The 19,411-nt window shown below is 35.9% G+C and overlaps 1 protein-coding gene across 4 annotated transcripts in view; it reads right to left on the reverse strand.

Moving 5' to 3' along the window:
* The window catches only part of LOC150110187 (puratrophin-1-like), an 877,727-nt gene that overhangs the window by 61,786 nt on the left and 796,530 nt on the right, over positions 1-19,411 (reverse strand). For all 4 annotated transcript variants that reach the window (XM_090398282.1, XM_090398290.1, XM_090398300.1 and 1 more), the window contains 2 exons: positions 6,554-6,727; positions 4,535-4,624 (listed from right to left, as the gene is read on the reverse strand). In XM_090398282.1, the coding sequence (XP_090254408.1) occupies positions 4,535-4,624; positions 6,554-6,727 (264 nt within the window). The remainder of the gene's footprint in view (positions 1-4,534; positions 4,625-6,553; positions 6,728-19,411) is intronic.

Below are 19,411 nucleotides of genomic sequence, written 5' to 3' on the forward strand. Positions count from 1 at the left end.
ATGCATCTTGCCATATGGATGTCCGTTGACTTCTTTCCAATGTGTAATAATATAATTATACATGATTGAATAATAATAATAAACAGTACTTGTCAATACTTATCAATTCTTATTATATTGGAGCACTAGTATTAAATCTCCCAGTATGGATATATTATATATCCATGGAGTCTGAAAATTCATCCTAAGAGGTCCACACTAACTATTATGCACAATACACATTATACCTCTTCTTAGTGATGCTGTAATTATTTACTACTGGGAGCACCAACAGATATCTTTTAAGACAATAACTCATGAAGATTAGAATTTCTAGTACTTATTATAAAATCTCTCATGATATGTAACTTATCATGTTCATTTTTACATGTTTTTCTAAGGAGAGTGAACTTAAAGAAATGTCAGTTTTGTCTGTAATAATCTTGTATTTCTAAACTTAATCATGAGCCTTTGTTAAAATAATGTGGTGCAGGATGTCATTATGTAACACTGTTAACCCATATCTATACATGGCAATTTCAAAAGGCACGCGAAGTATAATGTCACCATGTTCAGATGTCAATACATGACCATAGATGGAAGTTTCGAGAGAGACGCATGCATGCACACAATGGAAGTCTGGGCCTTTATAAGGCAAAAAGTCAAGGACTTTGTCTTAGGTTTCTCAGTCTTCTCTTATCTGGATATGCTGCATGGGTCCATTGTCAGTAATTGAAAGAGAAGAGTCATAGGTCTTAGGTTTCTCAATCTTCTCTTACCTGGATCCACTGCTGCGTGAGGTCCATTGTTGGTAATCAAAAGAGGAGGGTAATGAGTCTTAGGATTCTCAATCTTTACTTACCTGGGCCCACCACCATGGGAAATATAGTGTCGATCACTGGGACGTTTCACTAGGAAAGAGCTGCACATTGCCACCATGTTACAGGGTCCTAAAGGCAGGGGGATTAAGAATGAGCCAGCAGAAACAAAGAGAACAAAAGGGGCACTTTCATGTGGACAAAAGATACACATGAAATTCTCATGCTGAATGAGAATTGTAAGTACTTATGTGACATTTCTGAGCAAGAAAGTACATCAAGTGTATCTGTGTTTAGGAAAAATAAGATTGTGTAAGTAATATTGAAATAAACTCACTCTAGGTGTGTCTTATTTTCAGCTGTGTATAGGTAATTATTGTAAGAGTAAGAAGAGTACTGCACTAGATAATATGAATTAACACTGATTTAAGCTTACTCAAGGTATGCATTATTTTCAGATTATGTATGTATATATAACTAGTAGGATATTTTAGATTGTGAATTAACTTTAAGGAAAGAAACATAGGACTAAGCATAAATCAGGAAGAATTGAAATCGACAAAGACTTGTAATGCAATTGTATATATACATGTTAATGTGGATCAGAATGTGTAAATATTCCCTTTTTGATTTAATTAAGTGGTTTGTGAACAACACATTGGACTGATTCTGTCAATGCACTATCCTGAAAAATTAGAACCTGTATAAGTTTAAGTGATCAATAATCAAGCCACGACAAATTAAAGATAAAGATTAACATAAGCGGGGAATGTTAACAATATCTGCTTTGTCTTTAGTCCATGGCTCTCAAGTTTTAGTCTCCAGAAAAAGAGCAGTTACACGCAAGCCTAACAGTAACTAAGATTGATTCCATATCAAATATCTGACAGAGGAAAGATCTACAAGAGACTGCCTGTGATGTCTATGCAGCAAGGAAGTTAAACCAGAAAGAAGACCCTAAGAACCTGAAGAAGTATGCTGCAATCTGTTTGGACTCTTAATTCATGGTGAAATTGTAAGTAGGCACTAATTTTATTCAGGAAGTGTATCTCGGAATTGTGAAAGTGCTTACAAGAAATCAATTGTAAACAGGCACTAACAAGCCATAAGTTCTGTGGGAAGATTGTTTGTTAACTTGCACGTTTATGTGTGCTTAGTTATAATATTGGGAGCAGTACTATTAAGAATTTATATGTAGTCAGGCAATTTTTAAATCTGTAACCTGTTTATGCAGTGAGCAAGTATGTCGAACGAGTTAATCCAGTAATTGTGTGCATTGTGAGTTTATCTTATCAACTGCATTTTCTATCTGTAAAAGGATTAAGTAGGAAAAAGATTTCATAGTATCTCATGTATAATGTCTAGTTTTAAAAGAAATGTTTTTGTTTTGTAACTACCTCATCTGTTCTTTGGCTGATGCACTATCTCCAAAAAAATGCGAACCTGTGGGCATAATAAGGTATGAATAGTCACGACTTGCATATAGAAAATTTGGATATATTTAGTGATTAAATCCTGTTTTTCCTCACCCTAGCTTTCAAACAATATTTACTCAAATTAGATGGTGCAGTCGAAAATAAAATAAATATTCTAATTTGATTTGTATGAGAGTGGGGAACTGGACACATTAAATTTACTTATACCACAAAGTTTGTTTAATAGCAGGGGGGGGGTCGACAGAAATTGGTCACAGTAGGATTAACTATGAGAAGTTTTGTTAAAGCTCTTGATAATCTAAACTAAGTGAAGTGAATAAAGTAAAGTAAAGTTAAAACAAGTTAAGATAAATAAATTAGGTTAATATTTTACAAAGGTGTAGCAGACACTAAATTTAAATAATTAATATTGATTCACAATATACACACACACAGTACATATATTTTTAAATAAGTTAGGAAATTATTGACCTCTTCTACTTATCTTACATCACTTACTGAGGTGGTGTTCTTTAGAATTGTCTGTTTAATTGCCATTCTCTGATCTTGTATGGACAATGCCTATGATGCTTAGGTGAAAATTTCTATGTTAATAAAGTTTATGTGAGTTTTCAGATGTATTCTATCTCCAGCAACAAGTCAGTCTTTCATATTCATCTTTTTCTTCTGCTAGCAATATTAGGGTTTAACTTTATTGCTTTTGCCAATCTCCTTCCATACGCCAATTTCTCCTTGCACACTACAGTCATCATCTTCCTAGCCTGGACTACTACTCTTCATGCTGCTGAGGGATATGCAATTTTTTTTACATCTCCTCTGTAACATCTTAAATCTCTTAAGAAAGAGGATGTTATGGAGAAATTCCATGATTCGTCCATTCCATCTCTAATTCATTTATCCTCCTAACTAAAGTTAGGAGGATAAATGAAGTAGAGATTTCATTTAATTTCAGACCAAGTCCTAGGCACTGCTAATTCCTTTTCCCTTCAACTGATGAGGCCACTAAATCACGAATTAACAATCTGTTTCCTTAATTTATCATGTCTATAATGCTCTGTAATTTCACACATCTGTTTTGTTCCATGAAGCTTGTACCTGCCTAGCCACTCCCCCATGTCAAAATAACATGATCACTCTTCCCAATTGGAGGAAGTGTGTTGCTTCAACTATATGCTGTATAGGATAGTTGTCCCTTAGTAGCCCAAGGAATTCAAACTCTTTACTCATACATGTTATTTCCTGCTTATAGTCAATGCTTCCATAGTTAAAGTCACTCATTATCATCACCTGTCATTCACTAGTTTCATCTGCCTGAACATTTCAGAATCATCTCACCCCTAACATTTCCTGGATTGTAGCAGCACCCCACTAAATATCTAAAATTTGTGCTTACCTCATTCTCATACTAAAAGGATTTCTTCAAGTTCCACATTGAGAGGACACAATTCTTCTGAAATCATCAATAATACTCTGCTTCTTTTTTCTTTTCTGTCTTTTCAAAAAATGCTGTAACCATTAATTTCTATTCCCAGGATTACATTATCTTCCATTAACCAAGTCTCACTGACACCAGTGATTTGTGGACCAACTGACTGCCAAAAACTTTGTTCCCTTATTCCTAATGCTCCTTGCATTGGTGTATAAGAACACAGAAGCTTTTCCCCTGCCATTTCCATAAATCCTTACTCGATCATTCAAGTTCTTTGACTCTGCTGCTCCCATTGAGGGCATTCCTGCATGCTTCTCTTTTCTTTCTTTCTTCATCTTTTATCTCACATCACTTCTGGTATCTTATAATTGCAGTGCCACATCTCATTTTCATTAATGATGATGAAACATTGAGTGTAACATTAATAATAAATGTTATATTTGTTCTCTTAATAAGTGTTAATCTCCAAAAATACAAGAATAAGAATGCAGTGCTGTATATATTAATATTGCAGAAATTTCTGTGTCTCACACAATCTATATAAATATGACTACAGTATATCAACAGGTGCCTCAAAGATTGTTCCAGAGTTTAAAAACCCCTATGGAATAAGCAAAAATTTTTGGGATCAGAATTAAACCAATACGGACAACTGCAATTATTGTTTTGCTATGTACTTTGAAGAAATATGAAACCAACTACCATCTGCTATTTAAACTCATTAAATAATTTCTTTATTGTAAATGAACTTTCTACAAAGTTGCTGATGTAGAAATGTATCTGAGAACATGATATTCATCAGATTATAAATAAAGCTTCACAATTCAGTTATCAAATGTTAAGAAAGAAGTTAAAGGATACTGAAAACTTACCCGAAAAAAGATATTTCCATATTCTGACATTAGAGCATCAGATTTAGGTTTGTTTTTGTTGTACAGGGCATACAGATAAAATTTAGATTCCTAGGGGAGGAAAATACACTATTAATATCACTGAGATATCGATGTTTTAACTAAAAATCCTTAATGAAAAATAATCAGATATAGCAAGTCCTTAATATTTAAAAGAAAATGGAAAATTAAATACGTAGGTTTATATACTATTCTAAATATATTTTGCACTAAATTTCCACTATAGTCTGCATGGTTAGCCTAGTGGCTGTGCGCTTCACAACCATATGCCCGGGGATGGAGTGTCCTAGTTGTGTATTATGTTTGTAAAGGGTAGGTACAGCAGAAATGGATAAAAGAAATGGCCACACCATGATACTGCTGGATTTTGCAAAGGCATTTGACAGAATACCACATGGAAAATTTTACAAAAGTTGGAGCAAATGGGAATCTAGGAGAATGAGTGGAGTACTTCAGAATTCTGTACTTGGGCCACTACTTTTTTATTTGTATATCAATGATGTAGGGAAAGATTTAAGAGGGGGGGGGGGGAGATTCAGTTATTTGCTGATGATGCAAAAACTAGGGAGGGTAATAGTTGATAAAGATATCGTGCAGGATGATTTAAATAAATTAGCATTGTGGACAAAGGATAATGATTGTCACTTTAATGTCACAAATGTAATGTTATTCACTTTGGGTTGAAAAATTTACACACTAGGTATGGCATAGATGGTACTGGAATGCAGGAAATTGATGAGGCTAGGGACTTGAGGATAATAGTGGACAGAGAGTTGTATTTCAGAGTGCATATTGCAAAAGTTGGTAAAATAATCAAAACATTGCTTGGATGTTGAAAAACATGCTAAAAGTAAATATAAGGAAGTTATTATCCCTCTTTATGTTCATCCACATCTTGACTACTCAGCACAGATTTGGTCACCTGGATGTCTTGGGGATTAAAGGAGGGTGAAGAGATTCAGAGACTAGTGACCAAGCTAGTAAGAAGTCTGTGGAATGCTCTGTATGAGAATAAATTTAAGATATGTGGGTTACAAAGTTTGACTGAAGGTAGAAGAAAGGGAACATGATAGAAACTTATAAGATATTAAAGTCATTTTATAAAATTGATGCAAAGGAAATTTTTCAATATATGACAAATAGTCAGATTGCTAGGATTCATTTGTGGAAACTGTAAGAATGTAGTTAGTTAAAGGTGTCTAGATTTTTTGTATGGAGAATGGCAACTGAGTGGAATTGATTGCCAGAATTAGTTGCGAGTGCCCTGACAGTGAATGAGTTTAAGGAGAGGTATGATAAGTTTTGTATGTATAAAAGTTAGTGTAGATCTCTGATTATGAGTTTTTAGACTCCATGGAGATACTGTAATAATAATAATAATAAAAGAGTTTATTGTAACATTATCTATTAAATTATTATGCAGATATCTCCATGGAGCATGAAGACAAGGGAGGCCCATTAACCATTCATACAATACCTAAAATGTTTTTCTTTGAACTCATTTTATGACAAAGTACCCATGATTATCTCTGTCAACCTATTTCACTCATTCACTACTCAGCAAGCAATTGCAACAATTAATAATCAAATAATTTGATTGTTTCATTAAATTAATCAAAAATGTTAATATATAGAATTCATTAAAATGGATTAAAATAAAATAACAGCAAGGTACTCTTTCCTAAGCTTCATATATTCATATGAAGCACAAATTTCCATCACATACAGGTTGCTCAAATAGTTATGAATATATACATATAAGCATAACTATTTGAACAACCTGCATGTGATGGAAATTTGTACAAATTAAAACTGATATTTCTAATAAATGTTCAACTTATAGCCAATTATACTAAAAAAGAAAACAATGTACAGTATGTTGAATTAAAAATAAATAAATAATTAAAGTGAAGGTTAAAATGACATGTTTTATGAGTTATAAAAACCTTTCATCTAAGGTAGGATCTTATTTGAACTTACATAATGTAGAAAACACTGACCAACACTGAAGGGTATATTCTCACACTGCTCTAATTCATTGAGGAAATACTGGCTATGGAATTCATATATTTTTTCAATATTTCCAAACACCACATTCCTTTGACCACGGAGAGCTTGAGGGATATCATCACGTAGTAACTGTGGAATATAGTTCTACAAAACAAAAATTGTTTGTTACTCTTTTTAAACTTCTTTAACATGTATATATATATATATATAAAGAGTAAACAAAAGATGTCATTAATATGAAAAATTATACAGATTACTATATAATAACAAAAATGACGTCAGGATTGTACAACGTTGGATTATGAGGATAGATAAGGGTATGCAGACTGCAGTTTGGTGGATATAAGGTGGTGGGGGGGGGGGGGTGACAGACATTTAGGCTGTTGAATGGTTATCATCACATTAACACTGAGGAGGTTTTTCATATGGTAGAATAAGGGAAAGGAACAAGGACAAGAGACCATCCCTAGAAGTTGCATAAGGAGGTGGTGAGTAAAAGTACAAGAAGAAAGTTTTTGCATGGAGAATGGCTGGGGCATGGAATGCATCGCCTGAGAAGGCAGTGAACATGCAAACTGCGGATGATTTTTTTAAGTGGTATGACAGACTTTATGTTCACTAGTGTTGACCTCCTCCAATGAGTTTTGTGACTCCATGGAGATCAGGAAAATAATAGTAATTATCATGCTCAGACCTAATTCTGAAGATAATCATTAAAGGGAAGATTTGGTAACTATTGCTATCTGGTTGCATCTTAAGTGTTTTCTGCTTATCAAGCAAAAATAAAAAAAAAAGTATCCTTCCTTATGCAATTTCAAAGAATTATCTTCTGTTCTTCCTTCTACTTCTTTCATTGCATAAATAATGGCTTCTGTATTAACTGATAAAATTTCTGAACCAATTTATGCATTTCTATCAGTTATCCCTTTTTCTCCAGTGCAATGTACTCTGCAAATCAGATTTCCCTAAATATTATATGAATAGCAGTTATCCTCCCAGCCAATATTTTCTAAATCTATCTTGGTTGCTCACTTTTCTAAAAACCAAGTGGCCAAATCTGCACAATGTATATAATGCTAACAAAAGTCAAAAAATAATCTCATTATCTATGTTTTTATGAAAGCCAACTAGTTTTCAACATTAGAGCACCACTTAAAAAAAATTTGGAAAATTTGTTTTAGAATCCCCCCCCCCTATCCCTGGGGTGAATAAATTCAATCAATGCCACAATTTTGTCTCTTTATTATTATTATTATTAAAACAAGACCTCATGGAGTCAAAGACTCATCTAGGAGGTCCTTTTATCTTACACACACATCTCATCATACCGTGTCTTAAACACATTCAAACTACTTGCAGACACCACGCTCTCAGGCAGGGCATTCCAATCACTCACAACTCTGCACGAAAAAAACCTGCCTCTCACTCCCTTACTCACACCCTCCTTATACAGTTTCCAGGGATGACCTCTGGTTCTTCCCTGATCTCCCACTATTCTCTGTAGAACTTCTCCACCATTGATCCTATAACAACCCCTTACCAACTTGTAGGTCTCTATCATATCTCCCCTCTTCCTTCTCTCCACGAGATTCTGCAAATTACATCTTTTCAATCTTTCCTCATACTCAACATTCCAGAGGTCAGAAACTACCTTAGTCATTCGCCTTTGGACCCTTTCCAACATCTCTTCATCCTTCTGATAACCCGGTGACCAAATCTGGGCACAATAGTCCAAGTGTGGCCTAATCAAAGCCTTATACATTGGAACAAGTATCTCCCTACTTCTACATGTCAGTGTCCTCCGCATCATTCCCAGAAGTCTTTGTGTTGTCTTCACAATTTTGGCGATGTGTCCCCTAAATTTTAGATCCTTATCCATTATCACCCCCAGATCTCTTATTTCCTCTACTTCCAACAATATATTCTCACCAAGCATAAATTCTGCATCCCATCTTTGTTTTCCAAATTTTAAAACCTTACATTTTGCAACATTGAACTCACATCCCCATTTGCTTGCCCAATCACTCAATTTATTCAAGTCTTCTTGCAAGGCCACAACATCTTCACTACTCTTTATGGTTCGTCCCAACTTTGCATCATCTGCAAACAACTGAATATTTCCATCCAAATCTTCACCAATATCATTAATATATAAGTTAAATAGTAATGGCCCTAAAACAGACCCCTGAGGCACTCCACTAGTGACTTTCCTTTTCCTGGATATTGCACCCCCATACACAACTTGTTGATACCTATCAGATAGCCAGTCTCCAATCCAATACACCAATCTAATATCCAACCCCATCTGCTCTAGTTTGACTGTCAACTTATCATGAGGTACTCTATCAAAAGCTTTTGCGAAATCCAAGTATATTACTGTGTATCCTTCTCCTCTGTCCAAGGAAGCAGTCACTTTATTGTAATAAGTAAGTAGATTACTAAAACATGACCTCCCTTTAGCAAATCCATGCTGTCCATCAAAAATTATACCATTGTTGTCAACCCAACTCTGGATCCTAGTTCTCACAAGCTTCTCCAACAACTTAACCACAACACCTGACACACAGATAGGCCTATAGTTTGATGCTTGAGTTCGATCACCTCCTTTATGAAGTGGCACAATCTTGCCCTCCTTCCACTCTTTAGGAACTTGACCAAGTGCAAGACTCGTATTAAAAAAATATGTCAAGGCAGGTGTCAACTCTCTAGCACACTCCTTCAGAATACGTGGTGATATATTATCAAGTCCCACAGCCTTATTTACATCTAGTTTACTCAACTCCCCAAACACCTCTTGCTCACTTACAGTCAGTCTCTCCTCCCCATCATCAACTGCTCTTAATCTCTCCATGAAGTCACATTCACAAGATTGAAAGATCTTTATGAATTGCTCATTAAGTATCTCCACAACACATTCTGCAACAGCTGTCTTTATACCATTTCCTCCAATCAATGTCATCCTTCCATAATCATTCTCTCTTTTGCTGGCTACATATCGAAAGAACTCTCTAGGATTCTTTTTGGCTTCATTAGCTAACTGCTGTTCATACCTCTCTTTAGCTACTCTCACCAACCAAGTCACCCTCCTTGCCTGGTCTTTGTAGACCTCATGAAATTGGTTACTTCCACTTCTCTTATGCTGTCTCCACAATGCCTTTTTTTTCTGTATTGCATGCTTAATCTCTTTATTCATCCATCTCACACCTACCTTATTTAACCTTCTCACCCATGGTATACATTTAGACATTGCATCTACTAAATAGTTTTTGAAAATCCCCCAAGCTGCATTGATCTCTTTTCCAGCTAACTCCTCATTCCATGCTACATCTGCAAGCTGTCTCCTGAGCTCTTCATAATCACCCCCCTTGTAGTTCCACATATACCCTTTTTTCACAGGGGTCCTTGCACTGCTGGCAACCACCCAGGTAATCACCTCATGGTCACTTTCACCAATTGGTGGATGATTTGACACCTCATTTATAATTACATCCTCCGATGAGATGACCAAATCCAAGACCCTTAATCCTCGTGTTTATCTAATATTCCTGGCATTCATAAAAAAACATAGCAATTTATTTTTGGGTGTATAAACAGTCCTACTTATGCTACCTCTCAATGACTTCATAACCTACCCATGGCCACTCACTTTTATTATCACTTATCTCATATCTTTATCTAGACTCAACTACCTTCACCACTGTTTCCAACATCCACTCTCACTGCCCCATATCCCTGCCATGTTGCATTCCTGTTCTCATCTATCACACTGTGCTTCTCTCCATTATCAGGCACTTCAGTCCCATCAATTTCACATTCTCACATTCATTCATCACATCCTTCTTACTTTCTCTGATCTTGTTCTCCTATTCATGTCACTCTTTCTCTTCCAGTAAAAGTCTCTGGTTAACTCATGCCAAATCTCTTTTAAATGTAATCTGTCACTTTCATACAATTCCACCATACTTCTCCCATCCCTCAAATTCATCCCCCGACATTATCATACTACACTCTTATTCCTCACATATATGCTAACATATCATTGATGATTTTTTGCTAACCATATCAACTCATCATTGTTATACTTGAATAACACATTAAATTGCTGGCCTGGTTGGCTGAGTGGTTAGTGTATCAGTTCTCCAGCCAAAAGGCTGCGGGTTTGAATCCTGCCATGGGCATGGATATTTGAGATTGTCTGTGAAAATACTAGTGGTGGTGGAAAATAGATGCCATTGGTGTAGATGATGTGATTCACTGTAGTTGGTGGTGTTATGTTCTATTTTTCTTATTATATATCTATATGTTGTATAGTATACCTATCCTTGGATGTCACATGGTACTATTGAGAACACAAAGGAATTGCCTCAGGGACGAGCCAATTCCTAGGTGACAAAGCCTCTGAAATTTGCCTCTCTTAAAGTTCTGGGAAAATTTGTTTTTTACTGCTGCACCACCCAGAATGCTTAGATTAAGAAAAGAGTTTCTCAATCAAGAAGTGAACTTGCAGATGTACTCACTATTGACCTTTGTTTGCAGTCGTGACCTTAACTGTCGTTTATTCCCACCCGCTTAGATTCAAATAATTTATGAGTGGTGCATCGGATTCTTAGACACAGGCAATCAAATTAAAAATAGCAAAAGGTTTATTTATCATATTTGTTGTCATACAGTGTAAAGAATAATCAATCATTACTATTAGAATGTTAAACAAAATAACTTACATTTTAAACAAAAATGAATATCATAGAAACACTTCTCTAAAATAATCATAATCTAGCATTCTTAGATCATAAAACAAAATTGAAACTTCAGACTTCGACTAAATTACTCAAATAAAGACACTTCAATACCCTTTAAGACATATTTATCAATCAGCACATGTAAAGAACATTCCTTTTCTTTTTGTCTAACTGTTATCAAAGCACTATTGGCCTATCTTATTCTAATCAGAATCCTTAATTCTTAAATTACAGTTAATTTCTCTTCCTCACACACATTACTTGACAAAAAGAGGTTATAATACCCTACTCGATGATCCTTTATACTTGTCCCTTCAATTCTCAATTCTTCTTCTCCAAACTATTTCCTTTCCATCGGTTTTATGGCTGGGATTCCTGCGATCATTGGTTGGTCCACAAGTTGCTAGTATATCGAGCCTATGTCAAGAACATTCTTGAGGAAAGGCGATTCTGCATTCACATAGCACACTACCGAGTCGCTGAGCTTTCCCATGAGTTGCCTACTATCTGTAAAATGTCTATCCATTCATCATAAGGCTTGATATCTGCAACCTTTCCAACTACTATGCGGCATCTCTGACTGCTACTACCGGGAGTGAGAGCAGAACCTCCCACGAACTACACTTCCAGATGATCGAGAAGAGAAACCACAAAAAATCCCCGTGGGAGGTTCCTAACTCTTTTATACCAACCCCCTACTGGTACTCTGTAACCTAAGTTGTTCACCAACCACGTTTTTATTTGTACACGTGGGTCTCGCTTCTGTAGTGTCTTCTCCAAACAGCTTAGGACTCCACGTGCCGTATGCACACAAGACCGCTTGGAGCAACTTCTTAATCCGATGGTTTGCAAACCATCTATGACCTTGTGTTCTCACTTTGTTACATGCAATTTATACAGCAATTCGTTGTGTATCTTAATATTTAATTCACTGTTATATCTTAACAAGTAATATAAAATTTACCAAACTTTGCTATCAAATATACAATCTAGTAGAAATTTTTTTTCACTGAAATATTCACAATTTTTCTTCTTAATCACTGTATCCTATATTTGTCAAGATATATATAATATATACTAGGATGCAGGCATATCCTTTCAGGGTTTAACTTGTTAAATTGTGATTGAATAAATTCCTAATGAATTTTATTCATTCAAAATTCAACAGTGGATTGAATGGCAGAGACAGAGTTACAGAATGGGTGCCCTCCCTCAATGAATCTTTGGATTCCTTGAAGGTGTCATATAATAATAATAATCTTTCTTACTACACTCTTCTCAACAGCCTCCTGATACACATTCACATATTCTTCTTCCTCTGCCCATCCAAACCATGTGGTCCCACAGCCACCAACCACCACCACCACTAATTATCTTGCTCATTTACTACTCATATCTAAAGCATATCTTCTCTCCTCCTATTTCTCAAACTTTGAACATCACATTCCTTCTAGGAATTCCATCACATTGAAGCTTCAATCCAAATTTCCCAAGCTTCAACTGACTTAACAAATTATCATCATCAAATTTCTGCCATGTACCCTCAAGGGTTGTACAGGATATGATAATACTACATGAAAAAAAAGTACATCATTATTAATTTCCTATCTACAATTTTCCTCCAAATCAGTCTGTTACTTGTCAAGACTCCAACATTATCAGATCTTATATTTCTATCGTCTAAGGCACTTTGTACCGTTTCAATCCACCTATATCTTGGTCTTCCTCTGGGTCATTTTGCTGCCAGCCTGGCAGAGAACACTTGTTTTGCTAATCTTTCCTCGCCCATTCTGTTTAAGTGACCATGCCACCTGAGACTCTCTGCTAACGCATTCCTGGATGCTGACAATGTCAAGTTCTTTCCTAATATCCTCGTTTTTAATATGATATTGCCATTGATGCCATCTGTTCACGCCTATAATCTTTCTCAGGACTCTCATATCTGTGGTCTCTGGTCTTTGGTCAAGTGTTTTACTTCTGACCCAGCTCTCAGATCCATAAGTTAAAACTGGTTTGAACACCGTCTTGTATACAGCTAATTTGGTGTTATGACTAATTTCTCTCTTATTCCATATGAATTTATTCAATTGACTTCCCACCATACCAGCTTTGCTGATTCTGTTGTCTATTTCTATATTTAATTTACTATCTTCAGTAAAAATCGTGCCTAAATAGCTGAAATGTTTTACTTGTTCCACAGGTTCTCCATTCACGACACAGTTGACATTTTTTTTTTTTATTCTGCCTATTTTCATTGTCTTCGTCTTCTTGCAGACTTGTAGCGGATTTATTTAGAAGTATAACATCATTCGCATAAAGCAAAGAGCTGACATTAACTTCTCCAATTTTGATATCATGTTTAATACCACTTTCCTTCATAACGCGATCCATATAGATAACGAATAACAGAGGGGATAATGTACATCCTTGTCTCACACCAGATTTAACATTAAACCATCTTCCTGTACTTCCTTCAATACTAACTGCTGACTTACAACTCAAATAAAGACTAAGTATTGCTTGATATAATGCCCCATTGACACCATATAACTGCAGCGTATTGAATAGCTTCTCTCTTGACACCTTGTCATTTAAATACAGATCTTTGTTATATTCCCATGCTTTCTCGACTATTTGTCGTAAAGTGAAGATCTGATCCTGACAGCCTCTATTTGGCCTGAATCCAGCTTGTTCTTCACCAAGCTTTTCTTCCACAATTCTTCTCAACCGTTTCTCAAGTATACTTGCATAGATCTTGCCAGGAACACTCTGTAGAGAAATACCTCTGTAATTCTCACATTCAATTTTATTTCCCTTTTTATATATGGGTACTATGAGAGCTCTACTCCAATCATTGGGAATTCGTCCCTCTGTCCAGGCTTTCTGAACTATGCAGTGCAGCCACTGTAAGACTCTTATACCACCATACTTCATCATTTCTGGTCGAATATCATCTACTCCTGCTGCCTTTCCACATTTCAAGCCTTTGATGGCTTTTTCTACTTCAAGTATGGATATGTATTCCTGACTGCATACCTATCTATCTATCTATCCCAATGGCTTTAACAGGCCTTTAAGGCCCACAACCTTCCAAGCATGCTTGGATTTCGTAACCACAATACGAGGATAGAATGGTCACTCCTATGCCTCAAGGTATTCTTGGCTGTATCCCTGTGTGTTCACGGGGCTGGTTTGCCTGCTTGCAGGATGAAAAATACCAGATAAACTGGTGGAAAAAACCCTAATGCCCGCGCCCAAGACCGGCTAACTTGGCTATGGCTGAGGAAGATCCTTCAGCTCCGACGGGAATCGAACCTAGGACACTCCTTCCACAGGCATATGGTTGCGAAGCGCAAAGCCACTAGGCTAACCGCGCAGACTGCATGCCTGGTCAGTGTTTTTTTACCAGTGTGCTGTCATCACTGCTTGTTTCATTTAGCAGTTTTTCAAAGTAATTACTCCATACTTCAAGGATATCTTTTTCTCCTGTTTTCATGTCACCTTTATCATCTCTAACTCCTTTTACAGCACTCTTTCCTCCATTCCTATGCTTCTTCAACAACCTCCAGAATATTTTCCCACCTTCTTGATATTTATTTTCTATATTCTTGCCAAAGTCCTCCCATGACTTTTGTTTAGCTAGTTTTACACAGTTTTTAGCATTCTTGCATTTGTCTCTATAGTCTCTAAGAGCACAAGCTGACTTATTTGACAGGAACTTTTGATATGCTTTCTTCTTTTCCTTCACTGCCTCTTTAACTTCCTGTGTCCATCAGGGAGTTCTGATTTTTTTATCCTTCCAGACAACCTCACCACATGCCTCTCTCGCAGAATAAATCAATGTTTTCTTCAGAGTTTGCCACTGAATCTCCAAGGTTTGATTCCTGTTCTCAAACTCTTTCATTTTCTTTTCAATAATCTTTCTGTATTTTAGTCTACAGTTCACATCTGAGAGCTGCTCAACTTTTATTCGCTTTAAAACTTTCTTACATGTTATTCTTTTCAATATGAAATTCAATTTTATCTTGCTTGAGACTATATAGTGATCACTTCCAATTTCAAATCCTCTGTACACTCTGGTGTCCTGCACCAGGGAGAAAACATCACTGTCAACAATAATATAGTCATTGAGACTTTCCTTATTCCTTGCCTCTTCTCTCCATGTGAATTTGTGCACATTTTTATGTTGGAACATGGTGTTAGTAATAACCAGTCCATGTCCTGAGTAGAAATTCAACAGATATTTGCCATTATTATTAGCTTTGCTCTTTTCTCCAAATTTTCCCAAAATATTTTTGTATGTCTCACAATCATTTCCTACTCTGCTATTTAGATCCCCAACAAGAACCAACTTTTCATTTTTCATTGTGTCAGTTGCTTTTTCTAAAGCCTCAAAAAATTCCTCCACTTCTACCTTAGTTGAACCTTCTGTGGGACCATAGGCACAAATAAGTCTCATTGTCCAGTTCCCCATTCTCATATTTGCCCACATTACTCTACTTGAGACTGACTGCCATTCAAGAAGATTAGCCTCGTATTTTGTGTTGAATACTATGGCTACTCCTTCTTTTCCTTGATTGTCATTGCCTGAATATAACATTTTGTATTTATTGCTCAGAAAGATCTCACCAGTTTTGGTCTTTTTTGTTTCAGTCATCCCTGTTATGTCGATCTGGTACTTATCTAATTCCTCAGCTAGCTCCATTTCTTTGCCATTCAGGCTTCTTACGTTGATAGTACCGATCCTTAACTCTGGTGATGTTGAGTTGGGGTTTGTTTTCAGATTTGTTCCAGTAGCTGACTTTTTGCTGTTCGCCCTGGTTCCCTGGCAAAAACAACGGAGGCCTTGTTTAACTGGGTGACGCCCCAGCCAGCATGAAATTTTGTCATGTTGTACCATCATTTTTTATTTTGGTTTAACCAATCTAAATCCCAAATTGCCAGCCCATCCTCGTTCGTTCAGTATCCAAGTAGATACCTAACAGGGTGCATCACGAGAAGGTGAGGATTGGACATTAGGTCAGAAGCCATGATCGGTTTTCCGCATTCCTTTAAAGGCTATGTGGAGGTCTCCTCTCAGTTATACAGCTTTGACCCTTAAGCACCCCTTATATCAAATTATTATAACAAATTATTGCTAATATAATATAATAAATTTAGTTTAATCCTTTATCCAAGTGTGAGTAAACAAAGTTTGCGTCTGAAAATATCTTCAATACCGAGGAAAGGTAGTGCAACACCAGGTAACTAGGAGCAAAGGTGAACCAAGCTATCATCACTCCTATCTCAGTCTCCCATAATGCAAAACACATCTCCTTGCAGATATGTATAATGACTCCCACTGACGAGACCTCAATAAAGGTCGAAACCGGTCTGGGTAGTGGTCCTTCCCTTAATGCATAACATTATATATATATCCGCAAGGAGATGTGTTAATATAATATTTAATCTGTATTATTTTAATACTCATTCCAAAATGCATGACAGTTCAGTATTGTATACTTTTGGAGTGAGTATTAATATAACAGTCCAAAATGCATAAAACTTTGCATTAGCAACATTAAAATGACACTGATTAACATTCACTCATGGAATGAGTGTGTTCAAGTCAGCCTGTAAGAATTCTGTATCAGATATTTCCTTATCACTTGACCCAACTTTGCATTACTAATCTGTAACTGGAAATTATCCCCAATACTAATATACGAATTGCCCAGCTGTGATACAAGCAAAACCCTGTTGTACTATGCTGGTCACCCATCTCCTCATAGACCTGCTATCTCCATTCGTTGCTCTCTGATACCAGTCACTTGGCCACTCTCCTATTAATGTAACAAGCATTAAATACATATCCCCTTCAGTTTGTATAATAATCTTTCTTGTGAAATTCTATCAGATGACTAGGCAAAGTCCAGCTGTAATCATGGTATATCTATTCCTCTTATCCAACTCAGTTAATAATAATGACATATCATAATGAAAGAGGAATGTATGTTAGCAACAGCCTTGACATACATATTTCATAAGAATCTTGCAACAGAATAAGTCCCAAAAGGAAGAAAAGTGGATAAAATTGTTCCACTTCACATAAGACTAAGATTAAGACTTCAAATTATAGGTCAATCTCTGTGTACAGAGTTGTAGTGAAGTTATTGGGAAAGCTGGTAAGAGCTAGGATCCAGAAGTGGTTTGATAACAGGATATCCTCTGTGATGGTCCAAATCGTTTGTAAAGGGAAGTCATGTTTTAGGAAACTACTTATATATTACAACAAGAAAACAAATGCATAGGACTAGATATATATATATATATATATATATACACACACACACACAGGTAACCCTCGTATAACGCGAATGTTAGGTTCCGTAGAAATGCCGTGTTATATAAATCGCGTTATACGAGACATAGATCACATAGAAAAAGTAGGGTTAGGTTTCAAAATCGTTTTTTTTTTTTTTTAAATTATATAAACAACGACATATCCAACAAAAACAATATTTTTATTTAATTCAGGTAATTCATGTAAGTTAAGAAAACAAACTATGACAAATACGTAGTATAAAATTCTAAAAATTACAAATCTTACATAAATTTCATTGCACATAATGCATAAATGTTTTAGAGACAATAAAATAAAGCGCATATTTTAATCATCACAGTTTTCAGAAATAACATTTTGTAGATATTCTTTAAGTGGCCAGAGGTCATCACCATTTGAAATCTCTTGGACATCATTTGTATCATTCTCATTGCATATTTTGGCTGGTTTAGTCATCAAGAAGTCAGTAATAAGACTTTGCTTTCCACTATGTTGCAATTTTTTTAAGTTCATGATATGGCGCTAAACAAATATCCAATTGTCTCGTGAATTTTCCCGAGCGCTCCATTGAGGGATCATTATCCGTAAAATAATTTCTTGCCAAGTCCAATCCTTCTGCTAATTTCTTTAAACTGAATTCTTGAACGGATTCATCACAATCAGAATCTTCAGCAGAACTTTTCCCGCCATTCGGTTTGACGCCATCTATTAATTGTACCAGTTCCTCCTCTTTTAAATCTGTTTCTCCATCAATTAATTCACTAATTTTGTTTTCAACCATATTGCAAAAGCCCTCTCCACCAAAAATGTGTGAAACGTTTATTATACGACGTAGCTCGGCATCCACTGGAGGTACGAAATTTTGTTCCATTATTGCTTCAGGCCATGTTTTTTTCCAGCAAGCATTCAGCATAGAGGGTTGTAATTCCTTAATGGACAGATAAATAATTTTTACACAATTCAATATTGAAAACTCTTTCCATGCTTGAGGCAGGGTCATATTTGGATTAGATTCCATTTTTTCCAAAATTAATCGAAATGTTTGCCGAATATAATATGACTTAAATGTTGATATTATTCCTTGGTCAAGTGGTTGAATAAGTGAAGGCAACAAAAAAGTTATTTTAATATTCGGATGGCTTAAATTTGTTGGGTGGCCTAGTGCGTTATCTAAAATTAGTAGAATTTTGAAGTCCATATTTTTTTTCTTTGTGTAGCATTCTACATCGGGTACAAAACACTTGGAAAACCAATTTTCAAACATGCTAGCTGCAACACATGCCTTTTTGTTGGCCCGCCAATAAACAGGTAGGATGGACTTGTCGAGCCCTTTCGTCGCACGAGGATTTGCAGATCGGTTAATAAACATTGGTTTTGTCATGCAATCACCTGATGCATTACTACAAAACAGTAGAGTAATTCTATCTTTGGAAACTTTGAATCCAGGAGCTGATCTTTCATTTTTCGAAATATAGGTGCATTTTTGGCATTTTTTTCCAATATAACCCAGATTCATCCGCATTGAACACCTGGTCTGCACTGTAACCACCTTCTTTAATGATTTTTAAAAGTTCTGCTGGGTATTTCCAGGCAGCTTCAACATCTGCTGATGCTGATTCTCCCTGGATTTTAAGATTATACAAAGAAAACAGCTTTTTAAAGTTTTCGAACCAACCCTTACTGGCAGAAAATCCATGCTGAGAGATTTCTTCTGAAGAATCTTGATGAAGTTCTTTTAAATGTTGATAAACTTTGAGAGCTTTTTGT

The sequence above is a fragment of the Typopeltis vanoorti genome, chromosome 1 (assembly GCF_054136105.1).
Source record: "Typopeltis vanoorti isolate ZY-2024b chromosome 1, IOZ_Tvanoo_1.0, whole genome shotgun sequence".
NCBI classification, from domain to species: Eukaryota; Metazoa; Arthropoda; class Arachnida; order Uropygi; family Thelyphonidae; genus Typopeltis; species Typopeltis vanoorti.